Source organism: Ambystoma mexicanum, chromosome 13 (assembly GCF_040938575.1).
Source record: "Ambystoma mexicanum isolate Mex_15411 chromosome 13, UKY_AmexF1_1, whole genome shotgun sequence".
In the NCBI taxonomy this organism is placed as follows: Eukaryota; Metazoa; Chordata; class Amphibia; order Caudata; family Ambystomatidae; genus Ambystoma; species Ambystoma mexicanum.
Window position 1 is genome coordinate 722,893,638 of NC_090938.1, and position 26,082 is coordinate 722,919,719.

At 47.3% G+C, this 26,082-nt stretch overlaps 1 protein-coding gene across 6 annotated transcripts in view; it reads left to right on the forward strand.

Moving 5' to 3' along the window:
• The window catches only part of LOC138521808 (E3 ubiquitin-protein ligase TRIM39-like), a 915,506-nt gene that overhangs the window by 615,008 nt on the left and 274,416 nt on the right, over nucleotides 1–26,082 (forward strand). For all 6 annotated transcript variants that reach the window (XM_069634922.1, XM_069634924.1, XM_069634923.1 and 3 more), the window contains one exon: nucleotides 17,435–17,661. In XM_069634922.1, the coding sequence (XP_069491023.1) occupies nucleotides 17,435–17,661 (227 nt within the window). The remainder of the gene's footprint in view (nucleotides 1–17,434; nucleotides 17,662–26,082) is intronic.

A 26,082-nucleotide genomic window follows, 5' to 3' on the forward strand; every position in this document is an offset into this window, starting at 1 on the left:
TTCCAATCCGAGTGAGGATACTGTGTTTGTGAGGGATGTTTTTTTGAGAGGGTGGGTAGGCTTTCGGGTCATAAGATCAATTAGGACAAAACTGAGGTCTTTCCACTCTGTGACTTGCCGGCAGGGGGATTTTGCAATGTGGAACTATGCGGTCAGATTCTCATGTAAAGTATTTAGGGGTTTACCTAATTCGGGACTTGAAGAAAATTACTGAGTTTAATGTGAGTAAATTGGTTTTTCTGTTTGTTGTTTGTTTATTCATTTGTATTGCGCTCCGGACCTGTAGGTATCAGGGCGCAGGGAGTTGAGTTGTTGTTGAGGGATGTGAGGAAATGAGAAAAAACTGCCCTTGGGTATTAGGGCCAAGATCAATGCCTTTAAAATGGCCCTTCTGCCGAATGTTCTGTCATTCAGTCACTTCTGTTGCGATTCCTAAAAAGTTGCTGAGGAGAATTGATTAGATCTTCCAAGAATGTTTGTGGGGTGAGAAGAAAAAAATGAAGATCCCCAGATACATACTGATGCATAGTGTTCGGGAGGGTGGCTTTGTTCACCTGGACCTTGTTAATTGTTTTTTATTTAAAAAGGTGACTCATTACTTCACATCAGAGTGGTCCCTGGAGCCACTTTGGATGATGATAGAGAAGGATAGATTCTCTCCTTTCTTGCTGGATAATATTTATTCTATAGGGAAAATGCTGAATAAAAGTGATAGATTACCTTCGACTGATGCGACTTGAGAGGCGCATGCTTCGTAGTTGGCTGCCAATGATCAGAATTTGTGGTTTGGTGCCTTGATTTGGCACAATTCAGCAGTTCAGATTGGGAATAAAAAACGGTGTTGGCGAAGCTGGATCTGAAGGGTGGCACTAAAGTTGGGTGATGTGTTGCAGGATGGGCTGATGCTGCCTTTTGCGGATCTTTGGCGTAAAATCTGGTCTGGGGAAAAGGGAATTGGGTAGATTTAGGGAGTTAGTCGCTTCTGTCAAAGAGACTGGGCATGTTGTCTGTTCCATTGGAGGCTGAGACAGGTGCATGTGTTATATGTGCATCATCACCCTGTGTGGTGTCCACGTTCCTTAATACAATTCCTATGGATCTGTTGTATGTTAAATTCTGGGATGAGTTAAGGCGGACCTGGAAGGGCGAACTGGGATGTAACATTTCAGAAATGGGGTTGGGTGCAGAAGGCTGGTTTTAGGAGCAAATTGGACCTGAACTTGAGACTTAACCAACAGAAGATTTTAGGACGCTTGTATTGGACCCCGGTGCAAATGCATAGTTTGAGTTTTTTGGATAATGTGTGCTGGGGCTGGGGCAGAGGGCAGGGCACTTTGTTGCACATGTTGTGTAGTTGCCAGGGTACGTGAGTTTTGGGGGGTGTATTGGACAGGATGGACACAATCTTATCTATGAGTTTTCCTAGGATGCCTTTGCAAATTCTTTTGTTGTCTGGAAGAGGGAGATGGAAAGTTGCTAGACAGTACGGGCAGTGGATAAACAAAGCCGGTTTTGAAGGTGTGGAAAACCAGGAAAATGCTGCAGGTGGAGAGTTGGGTGAATGATTTCCAGGTTTTGTTAGGCTTTGAGAGTTTTGTACCTTCAGCTGGATTGGGAGGACCTTTATCTGGAACTTTGCGCACCCTTTAACAATTTGTATGGTTAGCATGATTGCTTTGTGTTGTGCTGTGTTCAGGTGGGTGGTGGGCGGGCCTGCGTGTGCTGTATGGGTGTGTGTGTGGATGTATATTTGTGGTGTGTTTTTATTGCTTTGTGTTTGCTTATTTTAACTTTTGGTGAGGGTATGTTTTGAAATGGCTTACATTATGTTTTTTGCTGTTAGACTGCGTTTTCGATACTTTAGTGGATGTTGTATGGGTTGGCAAGATGGTCTGCTACTGCCGGTGGAATTTTATCCCTGATGTTACATTGTATGTCATATGCTTTGTTTGGTTTGGTTTTCTTTGTGACAAAATGTAAAATCTGTAAATGAAGAGGTTAAAACATTGAATTACCCTCATTCAGAAGGGTTGAATGCAGAGAAGGGTTTAGAGAGTGCAGAAATGGAGGACGTATGGCTTCAACAGTCCTCAGAAAGATTTAGCATTCAGGCACCTAACTTGTGATGATGAAGCCAAGAAATGCTTTGAACATTACATGGGTAGAACAAATCGGCTGAGCAAGGGATTTGAATTTTCCATTTTACAGTGAGGACCGGAGGGATAATTTTCAAGGCTGGCATAGCGGCCTGGTCTGCTAAATGCACCCTAATATGTAGTTATCATCAATAGATGCTTCTGCAACTGCTTGCAATGCTTTGGTCCCGATCATGCCAGAAGCTTGTAAGCCTGATCAGTGGGCTAAGAGTGTTCGCTGCTTCAATCTGTGTGTTATCTGCAGGTTCGAATCCCAGTGAAGCCCACTCAGACTTTCATTCTTTTGAGGTCGATAAATGGTACCAACGTTGCTTGGGTGATTATTGTGTATAGCTGTGTTCTATGTACAGTGCTTTGGCAAAAGCGCTATATGCATAACACATTTTTATCATTATCATCTGTAAATTGGTTGCTCTTCCACAATTTTTGGCAATATTGGGCAGGGATTGCATGAGTTAGACAGGGAAGTGGTTACGCCGAGAAAACTGGTCTACTTTAGGGATGTTGGGATATTAAAGCATCCTCTCCATGCTCTGCGCATGGTTTATTCCTTATTGTCTTTGTAGAGGGAGGCTCACGCCTGAACCCAAAAATCTTTCTGCAACAATATTTGAAGGTTCTATGTTAGAAAAATGCATATTTTTGCCCGAAGGTAAAAACAGAATAATTTTACCACATTTTTTAACAGCAATATGAGGGTGGTGGGAGATCCCACCTACCCCTGACCCTTCCCATTATATGCTTATTTACAAACCCATTGTCTACATTCTTTGGGGAAAATGACAGGAAGATCTGTGGTCAGGGTCTTTAGGTATGTGTTCCTGACTTAGGGGGTAACAGTGATTCCCTGAAGCCCCACAGGCTCTCTAAGTGGTAGGGTGTCGGGGCAGCCCAGGCCTAACTCTCAGGAGGTAGAGGATGTGGTTAACAGGTACAGTGCACACTTTACACAAATACCAATATGAGGAAATGTCTACACATTATATAGTTATGGAAGTATAATCTTCATCTAAAAAAGGCAAGAGATAAATAACTACTCTTACAGGTAAGTAAACATTGTAAATTAGAATGTGTCACAATGCATCAGGTAAGTAAACGGTTTCGGAAGAGCTCTTTAGAGTTCAAGAAAGAGTCTTTACTAAAAGGGAAAATGCAATAACAAGTAAGTCAAACAATGTTCTTATCTAGACCAGAAAGTTACAAGGAGACCAATGAGACCAGTTGTGCGTATTGGAGCAGTCTTGGCGGTAAAGATTAACTTACTGTCAGTGCCCCAAAGGAGCAGTTTCTGGAGTATGGCTGATGTTCAAGCCACAGAAGACCCTTGGCGATGTAGCGGGGACCTAGAGATGAAGAAACAAAGAAAGAATTTGCCAGCAGTGCAGTACCCTGGGTCTGAAAAAGCAGTTCTGCAAGTGGTTCAGCACTTTCCAGAGGCGGTCACTGTGCATGTTGTTTACCAACCACCTTAGGTTCCAGTGATGACACACAAGTGCTGGAAGGATCCCAAGACCTTTGGTAAGAACAATTATTCACAATTCGTTGATTCCTGGGTTGGGAATCTGAGCCAAATGAGCTGTAAGGCGGAGATGCTGCAGTCGGTGGTAGTCATCGATGCAAGTGCACAAGATTTTGGTTCTGAGGCTCGGATCTGCTTGAGAAGACTCCAGTGAAGGATGATTGTTGAAGTAATACTTCCAAAGTCACACTGGAGAGGAACAAGCCATGCAAAAAGGACCAAGAGGCAAGTTTGGCAGTGGAGTTGCGGGACCGATGGCAGCACAGCGCCTGGGGTTTTAAAGATGGGTAAGATTGAACCAGAGTGTTTGCTTGATATCCTGGGATGAAGAGTCTGATACATCGGTAGAGAGATTCTTCAGTGTTCTGGCACTTGTGGGGCTCCCATTTCTGGATTCGGCGATGCAGGAACAGTCAGTACTTCAGTTCCTTCTTTTTTGGGGAGGCAGAGCTTCCCTGTCCGATTCAGTGGCGCATCAAAGGAAACTGGTGCAGAGTTTTGGTCCTTCCTCGAGCAGCAGGCCTTCCAGAGTACAGACACAGAGTTTCAGCAGTAGACCTGTGAGTGAGTAAGCGGGTCTGCGTTTATCCCGGCAGGCAGTGCTTGAATGCCGCACCCAAACAGATCAAGCACAATTCAAACAGGGTGGTATACTAATGGCTAGCCATCCCTCCAAACATCCCCATGCAGGGCCATTTTACACTTAGAAAGAAAATGCCACCATCCTAGCCACAAGACTAATAGAGGGGATGTATCTTCTCTGGGCATTAATGGGGTACCTTGAGGGTCCTTGTGACTCCTAAGGCAGTGTTACCCCAAAGGCAGAGCACACAAAAACAAAGAGCCACACTCTCAGGCTTTGTTTTAAGCCTGGCTGGAAGATAAATAAAGTCCAAAACCCAAAAAAGTCAGCCAGAAGTTCAGGGCCTACCAAAGTGGGCTTTCTGGGTGTCTGGAGGGACTCTCTTCTGTAATTATGTTCAGTGCCTAAACAGACTCCTTGTTGGCCTCAGTAAGCTTTTCATGCCATGAGTGTCCTCCACTCACCTAGGGTAGCATTTGTCTAGCAGACAAAGCAACACTCTTAGAAAGATATAACTATTTATTATGTTGGATAAACATAATTTCAGAATATCAAAACAGATAACACCTTATAGTGATTTAGGGAAGTACAATGCATACATACGGAAGCAGGTAAGTATTTCACTTAAATTCAAAAACTATATGCCGAACAGTCTTTCAAAAAATATGTTTTAACACTGGTCAGCCAGCAGTACGAAGCCTAACCTGACCACTGTAAGGAAGGCATGGTATCAAAGTAAGACAGACACGCGAGATGAATGCCTAATCTAAACCTACATTTAAGATGGGAGCAAGCTATGACCATCAAATAATAATACAGTCCTAGTGGAGTCTAGTCAAATAAAAAGGGCCTATACAAATAAAAACTATTGCCACTCTTTACCGTTATGCTACAAAATAGTGTGGGATAATGTTCACAAGAAAGGAAAGAGTGTTCACAAAATGAGGATGCTGTTGCCGGGGTCTCCCTGCCACACATTATTAGCACGGAACAAGGTGGGACTCTTGAGTGCAGCACACTTCTGGGCTTCTCCAGCATAAGCTTACAGTTCCTTGCCACAATATCAGGGCCTTCTGTAACCACGTCTCTTTCATGCAAAGTCTCTTGCTTCAGAGGGCCTGATAGTTATAAACACAAACCAAAAGTTCCTTCTGTTAATCTTCACGTCGGGCGATTATTCTTCACCCTTGGATCCCCCTCAGCCCGGGCTCTGATCCTTTTCTCAACGTTAGCCTCCCTCGATCGGGCTCAGACCATCAACTCACTGTGGACATCCCTTAGTCGGGTTCATGCTTGTCATCACAAGGTTCACGGGTATCTTAGTTTTTACCCCAATTCGTGGGCATCCCTCAGTCGGTTTCACGCTTGCCAATTAACACAGTTCACTTAGTTTTCACAATGTGTCAAAGACTTTCGACTGTACAAGGGAAATGGCTTGACACTCGTATGACCACTTTGACAGTTCACGCTGGCCTCCCCTAGGCCTCTTGGTCTTGGTAGTTTCGCTAAGCAAAATGTTCTTGGTTCAATGTTTTCTCTTCTGTCAGGAGAGTGGTATCAGTTGGAGTCCTTTGAATGAGCACCCAAGTGGTGCTGGACCACTCTATTTCTGGTAACACTTTCACTCACAAGAGACCTCTGTCTATTATCTTCTTTCTTCCCATACAATGTTGCCACTGCAACCTTGAGTCTAACAGTCCGGTCCACTATCAGTTTCTTTCGACTCACCGGTTGTGTTGAACTCATGGTTTCCTTTGCCGCTGGAGTCAAGGACGGTACCACAATGGCGACTGCTTCTCCCTGCCCTGGAAATCAGTGCGGGAGGGTTCCACGTACCACTGACATCCGACACACCACTCACCAGCTGCGATTCCCGGCATTAAGTTTTCTTTCTCTCAGGTTTTGCGGGTCTGGGTTGAAAAGGGCAAGGGCAATTCCCTCCTGGTCGTCCTATCAGATCTCCCCACCTTTCTTTTCCGTTCGAACTGCCATCCTGGAATAGCTGCTTCCTGATGCGTTCGGCCTTGCTCCAAGTGTGCTCTCGTGCTGTGCCTTTTATCCATGTGGGGAAGGGAAAAGACAATTAGGTGTGTGGTTATCGTCAATTGCCTGACTCTACCTGACCCTTGTGTTGGGACATGTCAGGTAAACGGCTCTGGTGTTAGTCCATTTTCTTTCACGGTGTGAGAAAGTGTTTGTGCTGGAAAAGGGGGTGGTAGAGCTTCTACGTATCCTATGGGGTAGGATGGGGAAAAGGTGTCGTAAGGAAGGGGATACTGCGTCTCTGTCAAATGGGTAGTCTTCGTCTTATATATCAATTGTGTCCCCCTCCTCCTCACCTGAGCTGATAACGTCTTGCTGGTTCTTCTTTTTCTTTTTCCATGCACTTCCCTTTTTTTGTGAAGATATGTCCTGCCTCGAGAGGAAGCCACAGTGGACTTCTAGAGGCACAGCACCCTGGCTTCTCTTCCGAGACAAGCCAGAATAGGGGAAAAAGCCGGAAGGCACAAGAAACCTCTTAGATAAATCTGGGAATTCCGTGAAGAGTCCAATCCGAATGTTGTAGCTGAAGGGAGCTCTAGCCGGACGCAATAGGCAGAAAACAGCACCTCTCCAGTGGAATGTGACTTCCGGTTCATCGTACCAAAGAAGAGCGAGGATTCAAAGGGTGCATGCGGAAGAATGGAGTTCCGAGCACTGGGCTGCAGAGAGAGCAGACGCCGGAGAGAGAGGAACCAGGTAAGAGCCACTTGGGCATCGGGTAGAACTGAAACACAGAGAGAGAGCAAGGCAGCATACGCCGAGAGGAGAGACGGCAGGGAATACCAAGAATTAGACCACGAAGGACACAGAGTGAAGAGATCAGAGGGAGAGAGAGCAGCCGCCAAATAAAGCGGTAGGAGATCAAAGAAAGTCTGCGCAGTGACACAAAAGAGGGCAGAGAGGAGAGAAAGCAGTGTGGTGTGCACAAAATGAAAGGAAAACGAGCGTATAGACCCAAAGAGAACACTACCATAGTAGCGGGTTGCAACGCGCCGACCGCCGGGAGAAAACGAAGTTATCCTCCCTCCGGCGGCCAAGTTGCAAAACACTAGACCACTACCTTGAGCAGGAAACCAAAGGGTGATGGAACACTCGGAGGCGGCGTGACCTCCAGCCATCCCACAGGCGCCAACCTGGCGCGGGCAGTATGGGCCCGCCGAACCTCTGGACTAACCTGGGAGCATGGTCCTAGGACCAGGGTTCCCAAGAGTTTTCTGACGAAGGACACCCCTTCCAGTTCACCAGGTATTCTAAGCGCCCTTTCCTATAGCGCGAGTCAAGAATATGTGAAACTTCATAATCATCAGGTAAAGAAACTGACTCACAGTGAAGCCTGCAAACCGGTAAGGGAGCAATATCCTGCTCTGCAGATTTGTGGAGAGAAGCATGAAAAACAGGATGTATGCAAGACAAACTCTGGGGAAGCATGAGGCGATACGCCACAGGGTTGATCCTTGAGATGATCTCATAAGGGCCCAGATAACGGGGAGATAGTTTGGATGGATGAACCCATCGACGTAAGTGGCACAGCGAGTAGAGCGCTCGCTTTGACATCAGTGCAGAGCCTGCTAACGCAGGTTCGAATCCCGGCAGCGCCAAACTCAGCGTTTCATCCTTCCGAGGTCGATAAATGAGCACCACACACCGTGGGTAATAATAAGCAGCGCTCAGATACCTGAGGGTTCGTAGCGCTATATAAATGCCAAATTATTTATTAATTATTATTTATTATTACAGTGTTGTATGCGTACTCCGCCGTGGATAATAGAGAAACACAGTTATCTTGATGCTGGTTGACATAGCACCGGAGGTATTATTCTAGGGTTGCGTTAAGTCGTTCAGTATGTCCATTCGTCTGTGGATGGAACCCTGAGGACAAAGCCCTTTCTACACCCAGCAGATCGCAAAGAGCTTTCCAAAATCTGGAAGTATATTGGCAGCCTCTGTCAGAAAATGTTGTCCGGCAATCCGTGTAAGCGAAAAATATCCCGGATGAAAACATGAGCCATCTTGGAAGCCGAAGGGACACTAAACAAAGGAGAGAAATGTGCCAGGTTGGAGTATGACTCAACTGTTACCATGACACATGAACACCCTTGAGACACTGGGAGATCAACAATAAAGTCAGTGGAAATTATGGACCACAGCCTGGATGGTACCGGTGCTTGTTCCAAAAGACTGATGGGTCTTTGGGCTTTGTATTTATTCCTGGCACATACTTTACAGGACTCGCAGTGCCTTTTAACATCAGAAGACAAGGATGGCCAGTAGAAAATTCGAGTGAGTAATTCCAAAGTGCCTTTGACACCTCTATGTCCCGCTGTCAGGTTATCATGACCCCATCCTAGTACCTTTTGCTGCAGGAGTTGATTGGGTACACATAACCTCTGGTTAACTAATAACAACCCCTCCTTGTTTTCCACCTGAAGATGTGGAGGATGAGGCCATGTGTTCTGAGACTGTACTGTAGCCGTCTTGATGTCTTGGAAAAAGGAGGATATGAGACAAACAATCCTGGGTATTGTTCCGTAGGCGGATCCGTGGAATCCCGCCAAGATAGCGCATCCGCTAGTATGTTTTGACTTCCGGGGATATATGTGATTGTAAAGTCATACTGGCTAAATAAATCGGCCCACCTTACTTGTCTAGAGTTGACGCATTCCATGCTTTGCAGGATTTTCACGTTTTTTTGACCGGTGCGGATTGTGAAAGGCAGACACCACCCCTGCAACAGGTGTCTCCACTCTTCACAAGCAATTTGGATTGCCAGTAATTCTTTTTCTATCACGGAATAGTTCTGTTGGCTGGCTGTCAAAGTTTTAGAGAGATAGGCTACCAGATGTTCCAGACCTTCCTTATCTTGAAGTAGTACCGCTCCCACTGCTCCTGCAGAGGCATCAGCTTCGGTAATGAGTATCCTGGATTGATCCGGCTGACTGAGAACAGGGGCTGAGCAGAATAATCTCTTGAGGCTGCTTAATGCTTGGTCCGCTTCTTCCGTCCACTGGAAGGGTTTATTCTCCTTCTTGAGCAACGCCGTGATGGGTAGAACAACCCTGGAGAAGTTGCTGATAAACTTGGGTAGAAGTTGGCTAAGCCAAGGAAGAATTTCTGTACATCCTTTACCGTGGTCGGAGTGGGCCATTCGAGGATGGCCAAGACCTTCTTAGGGTCCATCATAACTCCTTGCTGAGACAAAATGAATCAAAGGTAGGGTACTGTTTCCACACAAAACAGGTATCTTCCTGGTTTGGCAAGCAGGTGATGGTTCTGTAACTGGGGTAGGACTGCTTGCAGATGTTTTGTGTGTTCCTGAAGATTGCGTGACAATACCAGGATGTCATCCAGATAGATAATGGTATTGAGGAAGAGAAAATCTGAAAATATGCAGTCCATAAATCGCTGGAAAACAGAGGCGTTGACCAGCCCGAAAAGGCATAACCTTATGCTCAAACAGCCTGTATGGTGTTCTGAAGGCTGTCTTCCACTCATCACCGCTTCGGATGAGGAGCAGGTGATATGCACTCCTAAGATCCAGTTTGGAAAATACTGATGCCCCTCGGACCGCCTCGAGGATATCTGAAATGAGGGCAATGGGATATCTATCTCTTTTGGTGACTTTGTTAAGGCCCCGGTAGTGTATACACGGCCTTAGGTCTGGTGAATCCCGTTTTGTTATGAAGAATAATGATGTCCTTCCAGGGGTCCTGGAGGGTTATATAAGGCTGTTCTCCAAATGAGCATCAAGATATGCTCTTAAGGCCTTCTTTTTGAGGAGGGATAGGGCAAACATCCGACCGAAAGGGACCAATGCGTCAGGTTGTAATTCGATAGCACAGTCCTCTGGACGATGTGGAGGCAAGTCCAGGACGTCCTTGTTTACAAAAACCTCCTTGAATGCTCTGAGTTCCGGTGGGATACAGCAGACTCCTCTGGACACTGTATTGCTAGCAGATATATCCTGCACGGTCTCCTTGGCATCGTCTGGAAGGCAGTTCTGATGGCAATAGGCAGAGTGGAAGGCCATGAGGTTTTTTGACCAATCTATTGTGGGGTTATGCCTCCTGAGCCAAGAAATACCCAGGAACACTAGGAAATGTGCGGGCCAGATTATGTCAAACTCCAACTTCTCTGTGTGCTGCATAACCTTGACCATGAGTTGTTCAGTAGTGTGTGCATCATCACCATCAACCCCTTCAACTTTCTGGTCCTCTTCTCGTCGTAGGCAACGCAGACCGACCTTGTCAGCCCATAGGGTATCTATAAAGTTTCCTGCAGCCGTGCAATCAATGAGGGCTACTAAGGTGTCGATGGTTCGTAATTCTGTGATTAATTGCAAGGTCACAACCATAAGGCGAGAATCCTCTGTGCCTGGAGCGGGAGCCACTGTAAGGGAAACATAGGGACTACATGACAGACCTCGGATACCCGTCCCAGTTAGGTGAGAGGTCGGTTGTTTCCCAATCTCCTTGGAGGGACTTCAGGACAGTTCCATAGAAGGTGCTTATCTGAGCCACAATAGATACAGAGGCCTGACTCCCGTTGATGGTTTCTCTCTTCGAAAGTCGATAGAGCCCTTCTTGACCCAATCTGCATGGGTTCTTCCTTTAACTGTCGAGCTACAGAGGGAGGAGGGGAGAACGACAACGAGGATGGCGGGAAGAAGGTCTTAACCTTCTTTCGTTCTGTTCTTCTTACCCCAAGATGGTACTCTATTTGAAGAACCGTAGAGAGAAGTTCTGAGAATTACCAAGGGCGAGATGTTCGAGCTAACTCATCCTTAAGTTCTTCTTTCGGACCCCTTCGGAAAAATCACATACTGTGCCTGTTCAGGCCAGCCTGTCTCCGTCGCCAGCCGCTTAAAGGAGGTGCTTTATGTCAGTAGGTTGTTAGATCCCTGGTGTATGTCCAACAGGTCTTCACAGGCTCCAAAAGTAGTTTCTAGGTGTTCAAACGCTTGTTTGAGTTGTGCGAGAAATCCTCCATAATCCTGGAGAACTGGATTGTTTCCTGTGACCAAAGGTGTAGCCCATGCCATGGCGTTTCATGTTGGGTTTGAGACCATAAAGCCTACTCTAGAGTGTTCACCGGCATAGGGTCGGAAGGCAAAATGAATGGTACATGCTTCAATGAATTCCTTGCGTTTTTTGGGCGCTCCATCAAATTTACCTGAGGAGAGTGCCATAGGGGGTAGATGCGCTGGTTGTGGGTTCCTACCTGCAACCAGTTGACGGAGAACAGCATTTTCGGCTTTTAGATTCTGGACTTCTAATGACAGCCCTTGTACGGCCGCCACCAGCTCCTGTACCTGTTCTGCCGTCGCCATTGTTCCTGTTTGGCGTTGCGAACTGTCAAATGGGTAGTCTTCGTCTTCTATATCAATTACGTCCCCCTCCTCCTCACCTGAGCTGATAACGCCTTGCTGGTTCTTCTTTTTCCATGCACTTTCCTTTGTGAAGATATGTCCTGCCTCGAGAGGAAGCCACAGTGGATGTCTAGAGGCACGGCAGCCCACTGGCTTCTCTTCCAAGACAATACAGAATAGGGGAAAAAGCTGGAAGGCACAAAAAAAAACCTAGATGAATCTGGTAATTCCGTGAAGAGTCCAATCCGAATGTTGTAGCTGAAGGGAGCTCTAGCAAGACGCAATAGGCAGAAAACCGCACCTCTCCGGTGGAATGTGCATTCCGGTTGCTGGTATCAAAGAAGAGCGAGGATTCAAAGGGTGCATGTGGAAGAAAGGAGTTCCGAGCTCTAAGCTGCAGTGAGAGCTGACGCCAGAGAGAGAGGAACCAAGTAAGAGCCACTTGGGCGTCAGGTAGAACTGAAACACAGAGAGAGAGCAAAGAGAACACAACCAGGGAAAGGAGAAAAGGCAGCATACGCCGAGGGGAGAGACGGCAGGGGATGCCAGAGAGAGCAGCCGCTAAAGGAGCCAGTAGGAGATCAAAGAAAGTCAGCTGAGTGACGCGGAAGAGGGCAGAGAGGAGAGAAAGCAGTGCAGTGTGCACGAAGTGATAGGAAAACGAGCGTATAGACCCAAAGAGAACAATGCCACAGTAGCGGGTTGCAACGCGCCGACCGCCCAGAGAGTGGAAGTTATCCTCCCGGCGGCGGCCATGTTGCAAAACACTAGACCGCTACCCTGAGCAGGAAACCAAAGCGTGATGGGAACACTCCGAGGTGGCGTGACCTCCAGCGATCCCACAGGCGCCAGCTAGCGCGGCGCATGACATTCTCACCCTTCGGTGTGCCACTTCCACTCCCCGAAGACCCCCCATCCAGGTGATCCTCCGGCACTGGTGCACCCCCAGAAACTGGATCCAATAGCCATGGCCGTGTCCTGGCCACCTGGATGACATCCTCTGGGACTAGCGGGTGAGACACCTTCAGGGTTCTCACACCTCAGAAAAACAAAGGTTTACTATACAAATACATTTTAAAGCCACAGGACTTTCAGTTCAAATCTTGGGTCGCCTAAACTTTGCAGTTCTCAAAGTATCTGTATTCTTGCAGTGTCCTACTGAAAGGAATTTCCTTCAAAGTGATCTGGCGGTTTTTATAATTTGGAGTTCAGTTGTTTGCTTCTGTAATGGACAAACTCTAAATTACAAAAAATGTCCAAATGTTGCAGTAGTGCTCTGTTACGTTTTCCTCGCCAGTAGTTTGACTGGTAGTCTATTCAGCAAGAAAGGCCCAGTGTTATAGTAAACTCGTGGTCAATGTTTATGAGCCACTACAGTTCAGCTGCATGGCTGTGTCTTCTAAAGACCACGCTGCTGCTTTTCCTATCCACCCGGTCAGGGTGTTCTCACATGTACTGAACAGGCTCAGGGTTCTGAAGTGTTCTGCTATCACTGCAGTAAACAAACACTGGCTAACCCTTTCAAGATATTCTCACAGTCCCCGGCGGGTGGTGTAGTGGTTCACAGGGTGCCTGGTTTCCAGACAATAATGAAAGAGGCCACAGGGTTGCAAACAGGAGCTTGAAAATGCAACCTTCAGAGCACAGGCAGCCAAAGCATCTCCTTAACATGTACTTGATGCAACCAGAGGTCTCTGATATCCTCATTTGAGGTCTGATGTCCTAACATTAATGAGTCAGGATCTCCACAGGGTCACAGAGAGCCATGTCTGAGGGCATACGGGAGAGCTTAGTACCGAGCTAGTCCCACCGGGTCCAGAGAAGAAGGTATCCAGCTGGTCATTCTATGGTCACTGGATGAAGTTTGGTGTGTGCAAACTTTGGTAGTGCTTCATCCCCTGAAGAGGATCTTCGAACAGCGTCAATTCTGGAAGAGCTCCTGCAGAAAACATGTTGAGCTAGCTTCTACATCTCCTGCACTTTGGGATTCGTCTTCCGGTTTGACAAGGTTTGTGTAGACCCTCGGGTTAAGTAGGAATCTTAGGGCTTGACTACAGATTCCTCACTAAGACACAGGGTTGCATCCAAGCAAATGTTTTGCAGTCACCAACTCCCCGAGGGCTCCCACATTCACACATCTTCTACAATCAGTTGTAAAATCCTGCAAGAAATCCAGCCACCTTTCAGACATCTGGTCTTGGCTCTGCAGCCGGCTCTGCCGGACAGCCAGGAGCCATAGCCATATTTGGCAACACTTGTGTCCCATTCATTGTCTAGGAACACAAAGTAACGCTGTTGATTCTGTACTGAATTTTACCCAGAGGCTCCCACTAGGGCCACCCACAGAGAACGGCAGTAGTCTAACATCAGCCAGTGGAGCCATCACAACCTCCTGAGTGAGGCAATTCGTACACGGAACATCATGCCTTTGGGGAACCCTAACTGCAAGGCCTAGCACCTCTCAAGGTCATGATTTGCAGCAGCCCTGATGAGCCCTTGGATGAGGACTTCCCAAGTAAAGATCTGGTATTTTTTCGGTCTCAAATCAGGTGTATACCCAGATATTTAACCCTCTGGTTTGACCATTTGCAGCTCCATTCTCCAGAATCCTGTGACAGCCGACTGTTGGGGGCAGTTCCTCCGTTCTCAGCCAGTTCCCCTTATGGCCTGATAAGTTCCCAACTTCAATAAGCATCCTTTCTAGAGGGCCACAACTTACTTGTGGATCAGACATGACATCAGGACGCTTGTGTCCGCCATGCGGGTCAATACTTATATTCTTCTTCCCCACATGTGATGCTTTATACCACCTGGTGCTGCCTCATGTAGGCTGGTGCTGGTTCAGCTACAATATTAAACAAAAAAGGGTGAGTGGCACCCTTGTCTAGGACCCCTCGAAAGGTGGAAGGTGTCGAAATCATCGCTTTCACCCAGACTCTAGCTGCTGCCACTCTATGTAGACAGTTAAGCATTCCTGTAATCTTTCTCCAGAGCCAGGCCTATGCGAGGGAACTCCAGAAACCTTCAATTTAGCCTGTCAAATGCTTTATCTGCATCAAAGAATAGAAGTGCTGCAGGTGATTTCCTTAGCAGCCATCCCAAGGACATTGAGTAGACTCCTAATATTTTCATAACCATATCTATGCCTGATGAAGCCAGTTTGCGAGAGATGGATTATTGTGCATTTGCACTTTTTCAACCTACTGACAAATATGTTAGCAAATATTTTAATGTCCACATTGTTTAGAGCGATGGCAGATTGAGAGGCGTCTCTGGTGGGTTTATGGATCAAGATTAGCAAAGCTCCCTCTCTTGGGGTGGTAGAGTTCCCCAACCTCCTGAAGATGATTAAATAGCTGGGATTAGATAGGTGCTAGGCATCCTAAGAAGATCTGATAGAATACCACAAGCAGTCCATCAAGACCCAGTGACTTTCCAGTGGTTAGCAGATCCAGCGTTGTGGTCGCTTCATCCAATCGTATCAGTCTATCCACTCTCCTCTGCCGACAGGTTTCTGAGCTCAAACTTCTCAAAAAACGGGGTTCAATTCCCTGTGGCTCAGAGCCTTAGTTTCTGAGTACAGATCTTTGTAATAATTATGAAAGTTTTCACAGATGCCCCCAATCATGGTGCTCGAGTTAGAGCAGCCATCAACAATGGATGCTATTGTCCTGTGTTCCAATAGCCCCATAGCCATTGAGCCAGTAATCTCCCTTAGTGTCACCTTGGTCCCAGTAGGAATGCTATAAAATACCCATTTGTCGGCTAGAGACCCAGCTGGGATGTTGAGTTAATTCTTAGCGATGTCCGCTGCAGTCCGTTTCACCACTGCCCTAGTAAATTCATATTTCTTTTGTGCATCTTGAGATTCCAACATCTTAGTCAGCCAAACCTTTCTGGTGTGACGCGTGATAAGCTCCCCATAATTTAAAGGTGTTCCATATGGTAGTGCTGTGCTCATGTCCCTAAATTCGGTTTCCATGATCTCGACCAGGTAATCTACATAAGCATCATCCCTAAAATAGCAGAGATTAATGTGCATAAGGTGGAGGCCATCATACAAACTGATATCGCAAGGTTGAACAAACTACCATTGGGTATCTGGGCTACATTGAATGTGATTAAAATGATCGTTCTATGTAATTCAGTCGCTTGCCATGAGATTTAGTAACTGTTCTTCCTGAAAAAACAAGGTGTGAGGCATTTCTGCGGGTTGTAGTAAAAACCCTGAAAATCCCACGCCATGTCCTCAAGCATTGCATGAAGAGGGAGAATTTGGATACCTTGACTGAGAAACAAGGCCTTTCTCTGGCTAGATCCTGCCAAGAGGCAGGATAAACTGACTTGGAATCCTATACATTCTGTAAAAGCCTTAGGTTGCGATGGTGTACCGCTTATCTAGGGTTAGGGGACAGACGGAAGAGGCTTGCCTGATCTAGTTCAGGCAATGGGTAACTTTCTCAATAACGTAGTTTAAAAAACACACTCAGCCATACAGGATAGTTATTCCTTTTTATTTTTCCTGTTTAGCGGCCCCACAATGAGTTAAAAACAAAAGGTTAAACTAAAAAACACTGCTTCAATGATTATGAGCTATCACTTTTTCTAGTGCTGGTTTTACACAAGTGTTCCTGCAGGTGGTGACAAATGGCCACAGGAACCAAAAGACAGGCTTACCGGTTTCAGTGGCTTATAAGACTGTGCCAATTTCTTCAGGGCCTCGGTGCCATGTTGGGCACTGAAAAAGGAAAGGCTCGGCTTGTGGTGATCATTGCATACTAATCTGCAGTGTCATGCCAAGCCACAACTTCGTGGGGCGTTATTGTGCCTCTTCAGGACATGACTCATTTGTAGACCCCAAAAACCTTTGGTTTCAGGAATGAAATCTCTTAGAACTCTTAGTGAACACGCAGTGAACGAAGGGTGAAACCGGTAGGCCTGTCTTTTGGTTCCTGTGGCTATTTGGCACCAGCTGGAGGAAAATTAGCCTAAAGGTTCCTCTCGCAAAGGTACAGTTTAAGACTTCAGACCACCCGTGGGAGGGCCACATATATGGCAGTTATCCGGGAGAGAGAGATGCAAAGGTACACATATGAGAGGGCCCTGCGAATCGGGGGTGGCCGAGTTGAAAGCGTTTGGAAAAAATCACCCAAGACCACTCCTCAGTTGCCTTAGAATTTAAGATAATGCACACTACCACTCACCCCATGCTTCACGCTGCTTGGCAGGTCCCACAAACTCAAGTTCTGACCTCCATACGCTGGGCAGTCCTGCAAGGGCTGGGGTTCGAGAGCGGTCTGTCTGGGGTCTCCACTACCCTACAGTCTGTCCTTGTCCATCCCATAGTGCCGCTGGAATGCTGTTTCCCTACAAAGCCCTGCTAAAGCAGCATGCCAAATACCTCACACACCAGGTGGAGGTCCGTGATCAGGAAGTACAGCAACCTCTGCACACACCGCACTATATTTCTGCCCATTTTCATGTCTCTTGAGGTTGGTCACACATTCCTCTCATTTCTCACAGTAGGACTGTAGTCCATTGATTCTTCTCACAGTAGTTGTTTCCTACCCCTACTCTTACCCTGGGTGGTTCTCTTCTTGCATGGTACATGCTTCCTGTTGTCCCTTAACCTTGGACGTCTCCTATTCTACTCGCAGGAGATACTCCTACATCCATTGTCTCGTTTATTTGGCCCCCTCGCAACTCTGTCCAGCTGTAGGGTATTGAGCAGATCAGAATTAGATGCATAACTTTGGTCCCCTTTTTAGGTATGAAAACATGGTAGTTCCTCTCCTGGAATCAAAAGCAGTGGAGGAAGAGGAAGAGGAGGAGGAGGAGGAGGAGGAGGAGGACGACGAAGAAGAAGCAGGGGAGGAGGAGCAGGAAGAAGTAGAGGAAGAGGAGGAGGAAGAAGCAGAAGAGGAGGAAGAAGCAGAGGATGAGGAAGTGGAGGAGGGAGAGGAAGATCTTCAGATGAATATTATACATTCACTGGGTAAGAAAGAGCAACCCTGATCATTTTCTTTTCTATTGGATAATCTCAATCTCTCTCTCTCTCTCTCTCTCTCTCTCTCTCTCTCTCTCTCTCTCTCTCTCTCTCTCTCTCTCTCTCTCTCTCTCTCTCTCTCTCTCTCTCTCTCTCTCTCTCTGCAATTCGCACCATGTTACACAGTGACTGGACTTCAAAGTTCACTTTGTTTCTCTTGTGGCTTTTCAGCACCCACATGTTTGTTTGTTTATTTTATTTGTATAGCGCTCCAAACCCTGGGGTAGAAGGGTGCTTAAGAAGACGGTTACATAGTTGAGAAGTATCTTTGTGTTGCATACTTCGTACATACATACTTATAGTACATGCATATGTAATATAAGGAATACAATTTGCAATTTAAGTGTTAGAATAATATACAGGTAGCAATATACATTTAAAATATACAGTCATATACAGTACATGAGCCAGTTAGTGGTCAGGTGTTAGCTACTCTTTGTTCAGGAGCCAGCTGATGACTTGCCTCCTGAAGATCTGGAAGGATTCGATAGATTTGATGTTGAGAGGTAGGGTGTTCCAGAGTTGGGAGGCAAGTGCTGTGAAGCTAGTCCCGCCAACTCTTTTTAGGTGGAATCTGGGCACTGACAGGCATAGAGTGTTGGAGGATCTGGTGGTTCTGGTAGTGGGTTTCAGGGTGAATTTGTTAGTTAGATATGGTGGTGCTAGGTGATTGAGGGACTTATACGTGAGGCAGAGGGTTTTTAAATCAATTTTCTGGCGTATGGAGAGCCATTTGCAGGCTTTCCTAGCAGTGGAGATATGCTCTCGCCTGGGAATGTTGAGGGCTGCGCGCAGAGCGTTATTTTGAAGTACCTGTAGTTTAAGTACAGACTGGTTAGCACCTAGGTACAGGCTGTTGCAGTAGTCTCGTTTGGATTGTATGAGGGCTCTGGCAAGGGTGAGGCAGCTATTGGGTGATAGGAAGGGTCTGCTGGCCCTAATGAGCTTGCCACTGTAGGCAGAGGCTGAGGCAATCATATTGGTGTGTTTGGAGAGGTTGGTGTTGGCATCCAGATAGAAGCTGAGGGTTTTCACACTTTTGGCAATAGGGATGGTGTGACCATCGATCATGATGTTGTTGTAGTTGGGATTGAGTTTAGTTAGGGTGTTGGGGGAGCCGACGATGAGGAGCTCTGTCTTCTCATCATTCAGGCAGAGGCCGTGAGAGGCCATCCATGCCTGAACGATGGAGAATATTTTGTTGATCCGAGCGACGTCTGCTTGGTAATTGCCTGTGATGGTGAGGAGTATCTGGGTGTCATCTGCGTAATTAGTGTAGGTGATACCCAGACGGTCCAGTTGGTCAAATAGAGGCTTTGTAAATATATTGTACAAAGTGGGGGATACACAGGATCCCTGTGGGACCTCGCATGAGATGGGGATGGGGTCTGCTGCAGCTGTTGTTGAGAAGACTCGCATGCTTCTATTTGCCAGGAAGGGTTGTATCCATGTGATGGCAGAGGAGGAGAAGTGAGCTGCGGTGGCTAGGTGGTTGCAAAGGATTTCGTGGCTGACCAGGTCGAAGGCCGCTGAGAGGTGTAGTAGACGAGTAGAATTGCAGCATTGCCTTTGTCATTAATTTCATCAATCTGGCTTTTGAGATCAACAAGGGCGGTTTCTGTTCCGTGTTGAGGTCTGAAGCCAGATTGACGTATTCCTAGCAGTTGGTTGGATTCCAGGTATTCCTGAATTTGGAGGCAACTCTGTCCAGGATTTTTAGTAGGAATGGGACTGTGGTGATGGGCCTGTAGTTGGTAGGTATGGCTGGGTCTAGGGATTGTTTTTTCAAGAGTGGGAGAACCCATGATTGTTTTAGGTTGCTGGGGATGGAATTATTGGTGAAGGATAGGTTGATAAGTTTGGTGATGAAGGGGGAGAGCTCTCTATCTGCGTCTTTTATGATTTGGGCGGGACAACTGTCTCCTTTGCAGTTCGATGGTTTTAGGGAGGTGATGATTTTTTGAACTTCCGTAGTGGTAACTTTCTTAAATGTGAATCCCGAACTTGTGTTGTTGGGCGTGGGTAGGCTAGAGCTGGTGACCTTGTTATTGGAGAGTTGTTTGCGTTTGTCCTCAATTTTGGTTTGGAGTCCTGAGATTTTGTTGTTAAGGGCGTTTGGTGCACCAGGATTTGTCTTTCAAACAGGTGTCTGGAGGTGAAGTAGGATTTTCTAATTCCTTCAGAATTTTAAATAATTCTTTAGTGGAGGATCCTGCCTGAGTAATCCTGGTGTTGTATACATCTTTTTTGATGCGAATTATCTCACTTTTGTATAATGAGGATAGGTTTGTGAGGTTGGATTTATTTTCCACAGAGGGGTTAGTCTTCCATGTGAGTTGTGACTTGGCTTTCTTTTTTCTGAGTGATTTGAGCTCAGGGGTGTACCACGAGTTCAGATGAGCTTTAGGTTTGTCTTTACGTAGTTTCAGGGGGGCAACGGTATCCATTGCCTTAGCCATGGAGTCATTGAAGGTGTCAATCAACAGGTTTAAGTCAACGTTGGCTGGGAGAGCGTTGAGGATGGGTAGGACCAGGGGTAGTAGGGCTTCAGCAGTAATGTTGCGTTTGTTCCTGGTGGGATAGGCTGGTGCTGGGGGGTATTTATTAGGCAGTATCTGATTAGTGTTGACCTCAAAAGGAATCATGTGGTGATCAGTCCAAGTCAGAGGTTGGGGGTCCTTGCAGATTGTGTTGCAATTGTAAGTTTCTACCCAGTCAAGGGTTCTGCCCTTTTGGTGGGTGGGGAGTGCATTGAGTTGTGTGAAGTCATGTTCTGTTAGGACATTGGCTAGAGATGCAGCATGTGCATCGTTCGGGTCCTGATAACCAAGATTGAAGTCCCCGAGGATTAGAATTTGTGCTGACGGTTTGGAATTTTCAGTGATGAGAGATGTGATGTCTTCTTCAAAGACCCCTAGAGGGCCTGGGGGTCTGTATATGAGGTGTAGGGTGATTGTGGTTGTGGGGGAAGTTTGCAATTTGGCTATGAGTATTTCGCAGGATGTGAGTGATACTGTAGAGGCTGATTTGAGGTCTAGGGAGGATTTGGAGATGATCGCTACGCCTCCACCTCTAGCGTTAGATCTATCAGCTCTGAGGATAGAGTATTTGTCAGGGATGGCTAGTGATAAGTGTGGTCCGGACGCCTCATGAAGCCAAGTTTCTGTTAATGCCAGGAAGTCGAGATCATTGGTAAGAATGATGTCTGCGATCTCTGTGGGGTGGGCAGCCAAGGATCTGACATTCAGTAGGGCGCCTTTTAGTGGGGTAGGTATGGGCTTATTCGGCGCATTGTGTTTTGTATTGGTTTTGGTGTTGGATTTGGCATTGGCCCTAGTAGTTATAGAAGGGAGCCTGGTGCCTAGTCTGGCGTTGCGGGTTGTGAGGCTGGGAATGAAGGAAGGGGGGGTTAGGCCTGAAGGCTTGGAGCGGGCGGGGTGTTTGGTGTTTAGTTTAGTTTGGTTAGGCTTGGCGATGGGACTGGGGTGGCTGTGTGTTGTGTTGGCTGGGGGGCCCAGATTGACGTGGGGAGTATGAGGGGGGTGGTGAGTAGGTGGGAAAGTGGGTACGGGGGGTAGGAACGGTGTGGGGCATGGGATGGGGTGGTGTCTTGGGCACCCTAGTTTAGCCAAGCCGTCCTGGTAGGCTATGTAGCTATTACCGCTGCAGGGTACGTTGTCCAGCGTTATGCAGAAAGGGAACATGATTAGGGTGAGCCAGAAGATCATGGTCTGGTAATAGCGGTGCGTAATGCTGGTTGCACTAGTTGGGGGAGCAGGGCAAACTAGGCAAATGGTGGCTAATTTGAGCTGGGGGGGTAGGCTAGAGGGCTGTAGCTAAGGAGTAGTGCACTCGAGCTAAGGTGCAGCAGTTTGAGGTCAGAGAATAATAATTTAAGCTGGGAGCGGAGGGGCGGCCTTTAGCTTCAAGTAGAACATTTAGCTAGAAAACATCCAGATTCAATTGCACAGTTGGTCAGAAATGCATCTCGAGGCAGGATAGAGACCTTGGTTGAGAAAGCATCTAGATTCGAAAATAGCACATAGGGTTAGACTACAACTAGATTTAGGAGACACAATTGGCTAGAAATACAACCAGATTCAATGGCACAGTTGGTCAAAGTGCACCTCGAAGCACAAGAGCACTTTGGAGATGCATAGTAGCGGGAGAGTGAGAAGTGAGTTAGCGGAGCTCAGTGTGCGCGCACATGGTAGATAAACAGTGCAATGGTCAACATATATGTGGGCATAATGGGCAATCAGTCAGAACTAGCAGGTGGCCGTATGGTACAGTTATAGTTCACAGGTAATGCACAACAAATAGCTATAACCTGCAAAACAGACTAGAATTTACAGGGTGGTGACACAAGCCAGATTAGTGCGGGAATCACAGGGTGGTGCAGGCAGAGGGACCAACCAAGCAGTGCAAAATAAAGCTCACAGGGTTGTGTCGTAGTCCACGGCAATACAATGCAGTACGAGGTTCACAGGATGGTGCTGAAGTATAATGGGTAGCTCCAGAGTTTGAAATAGCACAACTGGGTGAGGTATAAGGGAAGCACCTAGGTTCAAAATACACACATTGGCTGGAAAGCAGTGGAATGATTTCTAAATTCGAGCTAACACAGCTAGGTAGGGTGTTATAGGTAGCACCTAGATTCGCAGTTACACATTTACTGAAAATCAGTGGGGCATCAACTTGATATAGTGGGCTAGATCAGAAGGAGTGCAAATTGTTGTAATAGTGGTGACGTTTAAAGGGCGCTAACTGGGCTCAATAATGCAAGCTGAACCAGATGCTTAATATGGTAATGGCCCGTAGCCAGTCGTTATTTCAGCGGAGTGCATGATAGCTAACGTGGCACAGTCAAAGCTAAGTAAGCAGGGGAGCTTAGTGGCGAGCAAGGTTAAAACAACATGCATAGTAGTGCGGTGCCTTGCGGAATGAGTTCACAGTGTTAACATAATCTCTATTGAATGTACCTTGTGTGGAAGAATTGTCAGGCAGAGTAACCGGCCGACGGCTGGGAAGGCGTGGACAGGCTGGGACAGTAAGCCTGGAAGTGTTTTTGTGCTGGGGAGTGGCATGCGGGTGACGGGTGTCATGGATGACAAGTGTGACATGACAGGCAATACAGTAATGACAGTTGCAGGAATGAGGAGACTGAAAACCAGGATCTGAGGTGGAAAACTTTGTCCACAAGCTTTATTTTAGTACCAGCCATGGGGCAAAAGAAAAAACCAGCCCTAACATCACATAAGGATAACAATACTATATTTTGGGGACAGAGGGAACAGGTGAGCAGGGGGCCCTAATCCCAATTAGGGGCCGCTCGAGGCTGATCCCCGCCGCCACCCTGAGGGGATGCTGACCGGTGTCTCCCAGGTCCCCCCAAAATAGGAGATTATCAATTAAGTACAGCCTCTGGCTGCCAGGGTCCAGAAAATATTCCTGGTGAAGATGTCCATGCCTTCAATGGACAGGTGAACCCCGTCAATGCAGAACATGGCCTGGTTGTGTACCGAGATCCCATGTTTAATAAATTTGAGGCCTGAGAAAAGGCAGAAATTGGCCACAGCTTAGCATGTGGGCCAGGGATCTGAGGGAGGGGCAGATTTCAGCCAGAAGAAGCTTCCTGCCCAGCTGAGGCAAGAGGGGGGGGGGGGGATACTTTTAGATCAAGTCTTTCCTGATGTATCTTTTGTAAGCCCCCGATTTCCAACCCCCAATCCCCTTTATGGCTTTCTCTTGCAACCCCCCCATCCAGGCTAAAGTGGCTGCTCCTATCCTGAAGGAGTGGGATCCAAACTCAGTAGGATTCCATCCTATAGCTATTATGGTCTTCTTGAGGACAGACCTCACCTGGAATCTACTGAGGGCAGACCCATTTTTGTGTGTGAATAATTGCCCCCCCCGGCTGGGGCGCTTGTTCATGAAGGCCCTGGTGGTGCAGATGGGGCAATATTCTGTTTCCGCAATGCAGTACAGGTTGATGATCCTCCCTTTTCCTAATTGGTCAGTTTTGGACCTACACAGTTTCACAGCCATGGAGTCCTTCCCCAGGTGGATGTCGCCTATATCCAGCCCTTCCTCTGATCCTGTGTTTTTGGAGGCTATCTCGCTGATCCTGAACGCCCCAAAGTAGTTGAGTGTGAAGGCAGCTTTAAATAGTGAGGTCTCGTAGGCATTGTTGCATACTGCAGGGAGGGTGTCTAGCAGAATTTTTAATTTAGCAAAATTGAGGGGGCGCCTGGTGTCTGTCTTGACCCCTTCCATTTTGGACCAACCCTTGAGAGCATATCTGGTTAGTGCGCCGTGGGTGGGGTCGGGTGCCCCCGCTAATCTAGTGTAATATGAAACTGCTGCCAGATGGTATGAAGCCCATGCCTTCTTTTTGCTTTGTTTGAAAGCCCACTCCATAAAGTCATTGACATGGCTCTCCTGTATATCCCTGATGTTGGTGACTTTTGTGATGTTTCCAAAATCAGTCAAGCACTTATTGTACATTTTGGCAGTTTTCTGTGCCAGCGCCTTTTTGGCCAGTTCCCCTAGGACACCTTTAGGCTCACCTGTAGGAGTGTGGTGCCGGGAAAGGCAACCCCCCTTTGCCCGGGCCCGGAGGGGAGGGTAGAGCTGGGAGCGGGCATCTCATGGAAGAGCTGTGACCGGCTGGCTGGCGGGGGCTGCCTTGGATGTGTCCATGATGGCCCAAACCTCTTCTGGAACTGCTGTCCTCCTGGCTTCTGCCTGTGGGTTTAGTGCCTTGAAAGTGGAGAACTGGAAACGGGACAGAGCGTCAGCGGCCTTATTATCTTTGCCTGCAATGTGCCGCCCAATTATTACAATGTTATTTTCCAGGGTGACTTTTGTCATTTCTCTCAACACTTTTAGCACCAGAGGGCAGGAGGCAGAACCCTTGTTTGAAATGTGTACAACCGCCATGTTGTCTGACCATGTGACCAGTTCTGTGTTGGCCAACAAGTCCCCCCATAAGTAGAGTGCCAGCCATATGGGGAATATCTCTAGCAATGTGATGTTCCTGGTCCAGCCCCTCTGCTGCCAGCAGGGCGGCCAGTGGCCGGCGCACCACTTGTTACCAAAACATACCCCAAAGCCTCTGCTGCCAGCCGCATCCGTGAACAGGGACCTTTTGTCTGCCCCATTCATGGGTTTTGCGCCATATCACTTGGCCATTGAAGTTGTTAAGAAATGATTCACACATGGCCAGGTCTTGTGTTATCTCCTTGCCCAATCTGATGTGGTGGTGTGGCATTGTAACGCCCCTCATTTTAGTTCCAGGCTCCTGTGAAAGACCCGGCCTTGGGGCATGATTCTGGTAGCAAAGTTGAGCTTCCCAGCAAGGGACTGTATTTCCCGCAGTGTCGCCTTGTCCCTGCCTGTCATCCGCCTTATTGTCTTTGGAAGGTCCTCTATTTTGTCCCTGGGCAGGCGGCACTCCCCCATGGAAGAGTCAATCTCTATTCCTAGGAATGACAGGGTGGTGGTGGGTCCTACTGTCTTCTCGGGTGCCATTGGAACCCCTAATTCCTGCATGGTTTCACTGAATGTTTTTGTGGATGAGCTGCATAGGGGAGACCCTGCTGGGCCAGTGAAGAAGGAATCATCCAGATAGTGTACCATTCTGGCTCTGGGCAAGGCCTGTTGGAAAGCCCACTGTAGGAAAGAACTGAACTGTTCAAAATAGGCACACGTGATGGCGCAGCCCATGGGAAGGCATTTGTCAAAGTAGAATTTATTGTCAAAATGGAAGCACAGCCACTGATAAGTGCTCTTGTGCACGGGCAGCAGCCTGAAAGCTGACTTAATGTCCGCTTTTGCCATGAGAGCGTGTCTACTTGACAGTTTTACTAGGTCGACAGCATCTTGCATGCAGCTGTAAGAGACAGCGGCCTCCGTGGCAGGGATGCCGTCATTGAAAGAGCTACCGGGTGGGTGTGATAAATGATGGATCATCCTAAACTCCCCCGGCTCTTTTTTGGGCACAATGCCCAGGGGGGAGCATAAAAACTCAGTGAAAGGGGGGTGTTGGAAGGGGCCCTCAATCCTCCCTAGTTGTAGCTCTTTATCAATTTTTTCGCTTATTATGGTAGCTAGGGATGAGGCAGATTGTAGGTTATTGGGTATGGTGGGAGATCCCTGGCCCTTGAATGGGATCTGGAAGCCATCTTTGAAGCCCTGAGCCAAGAATGCTCTAGCTGCTGGGTCAGGGTAGTTCTCTAACATTTTTAGCAGTTGGTCAATTTTTATTTGGTGAGGCCCCTATTTTATAGCTAGTGCATGTTTTTGCCCTCAGTGACTTTTGGGCTGGGCCTGGAAGGAGAGGCTTTTGGCAGTTGTTGCTGCTGTGGC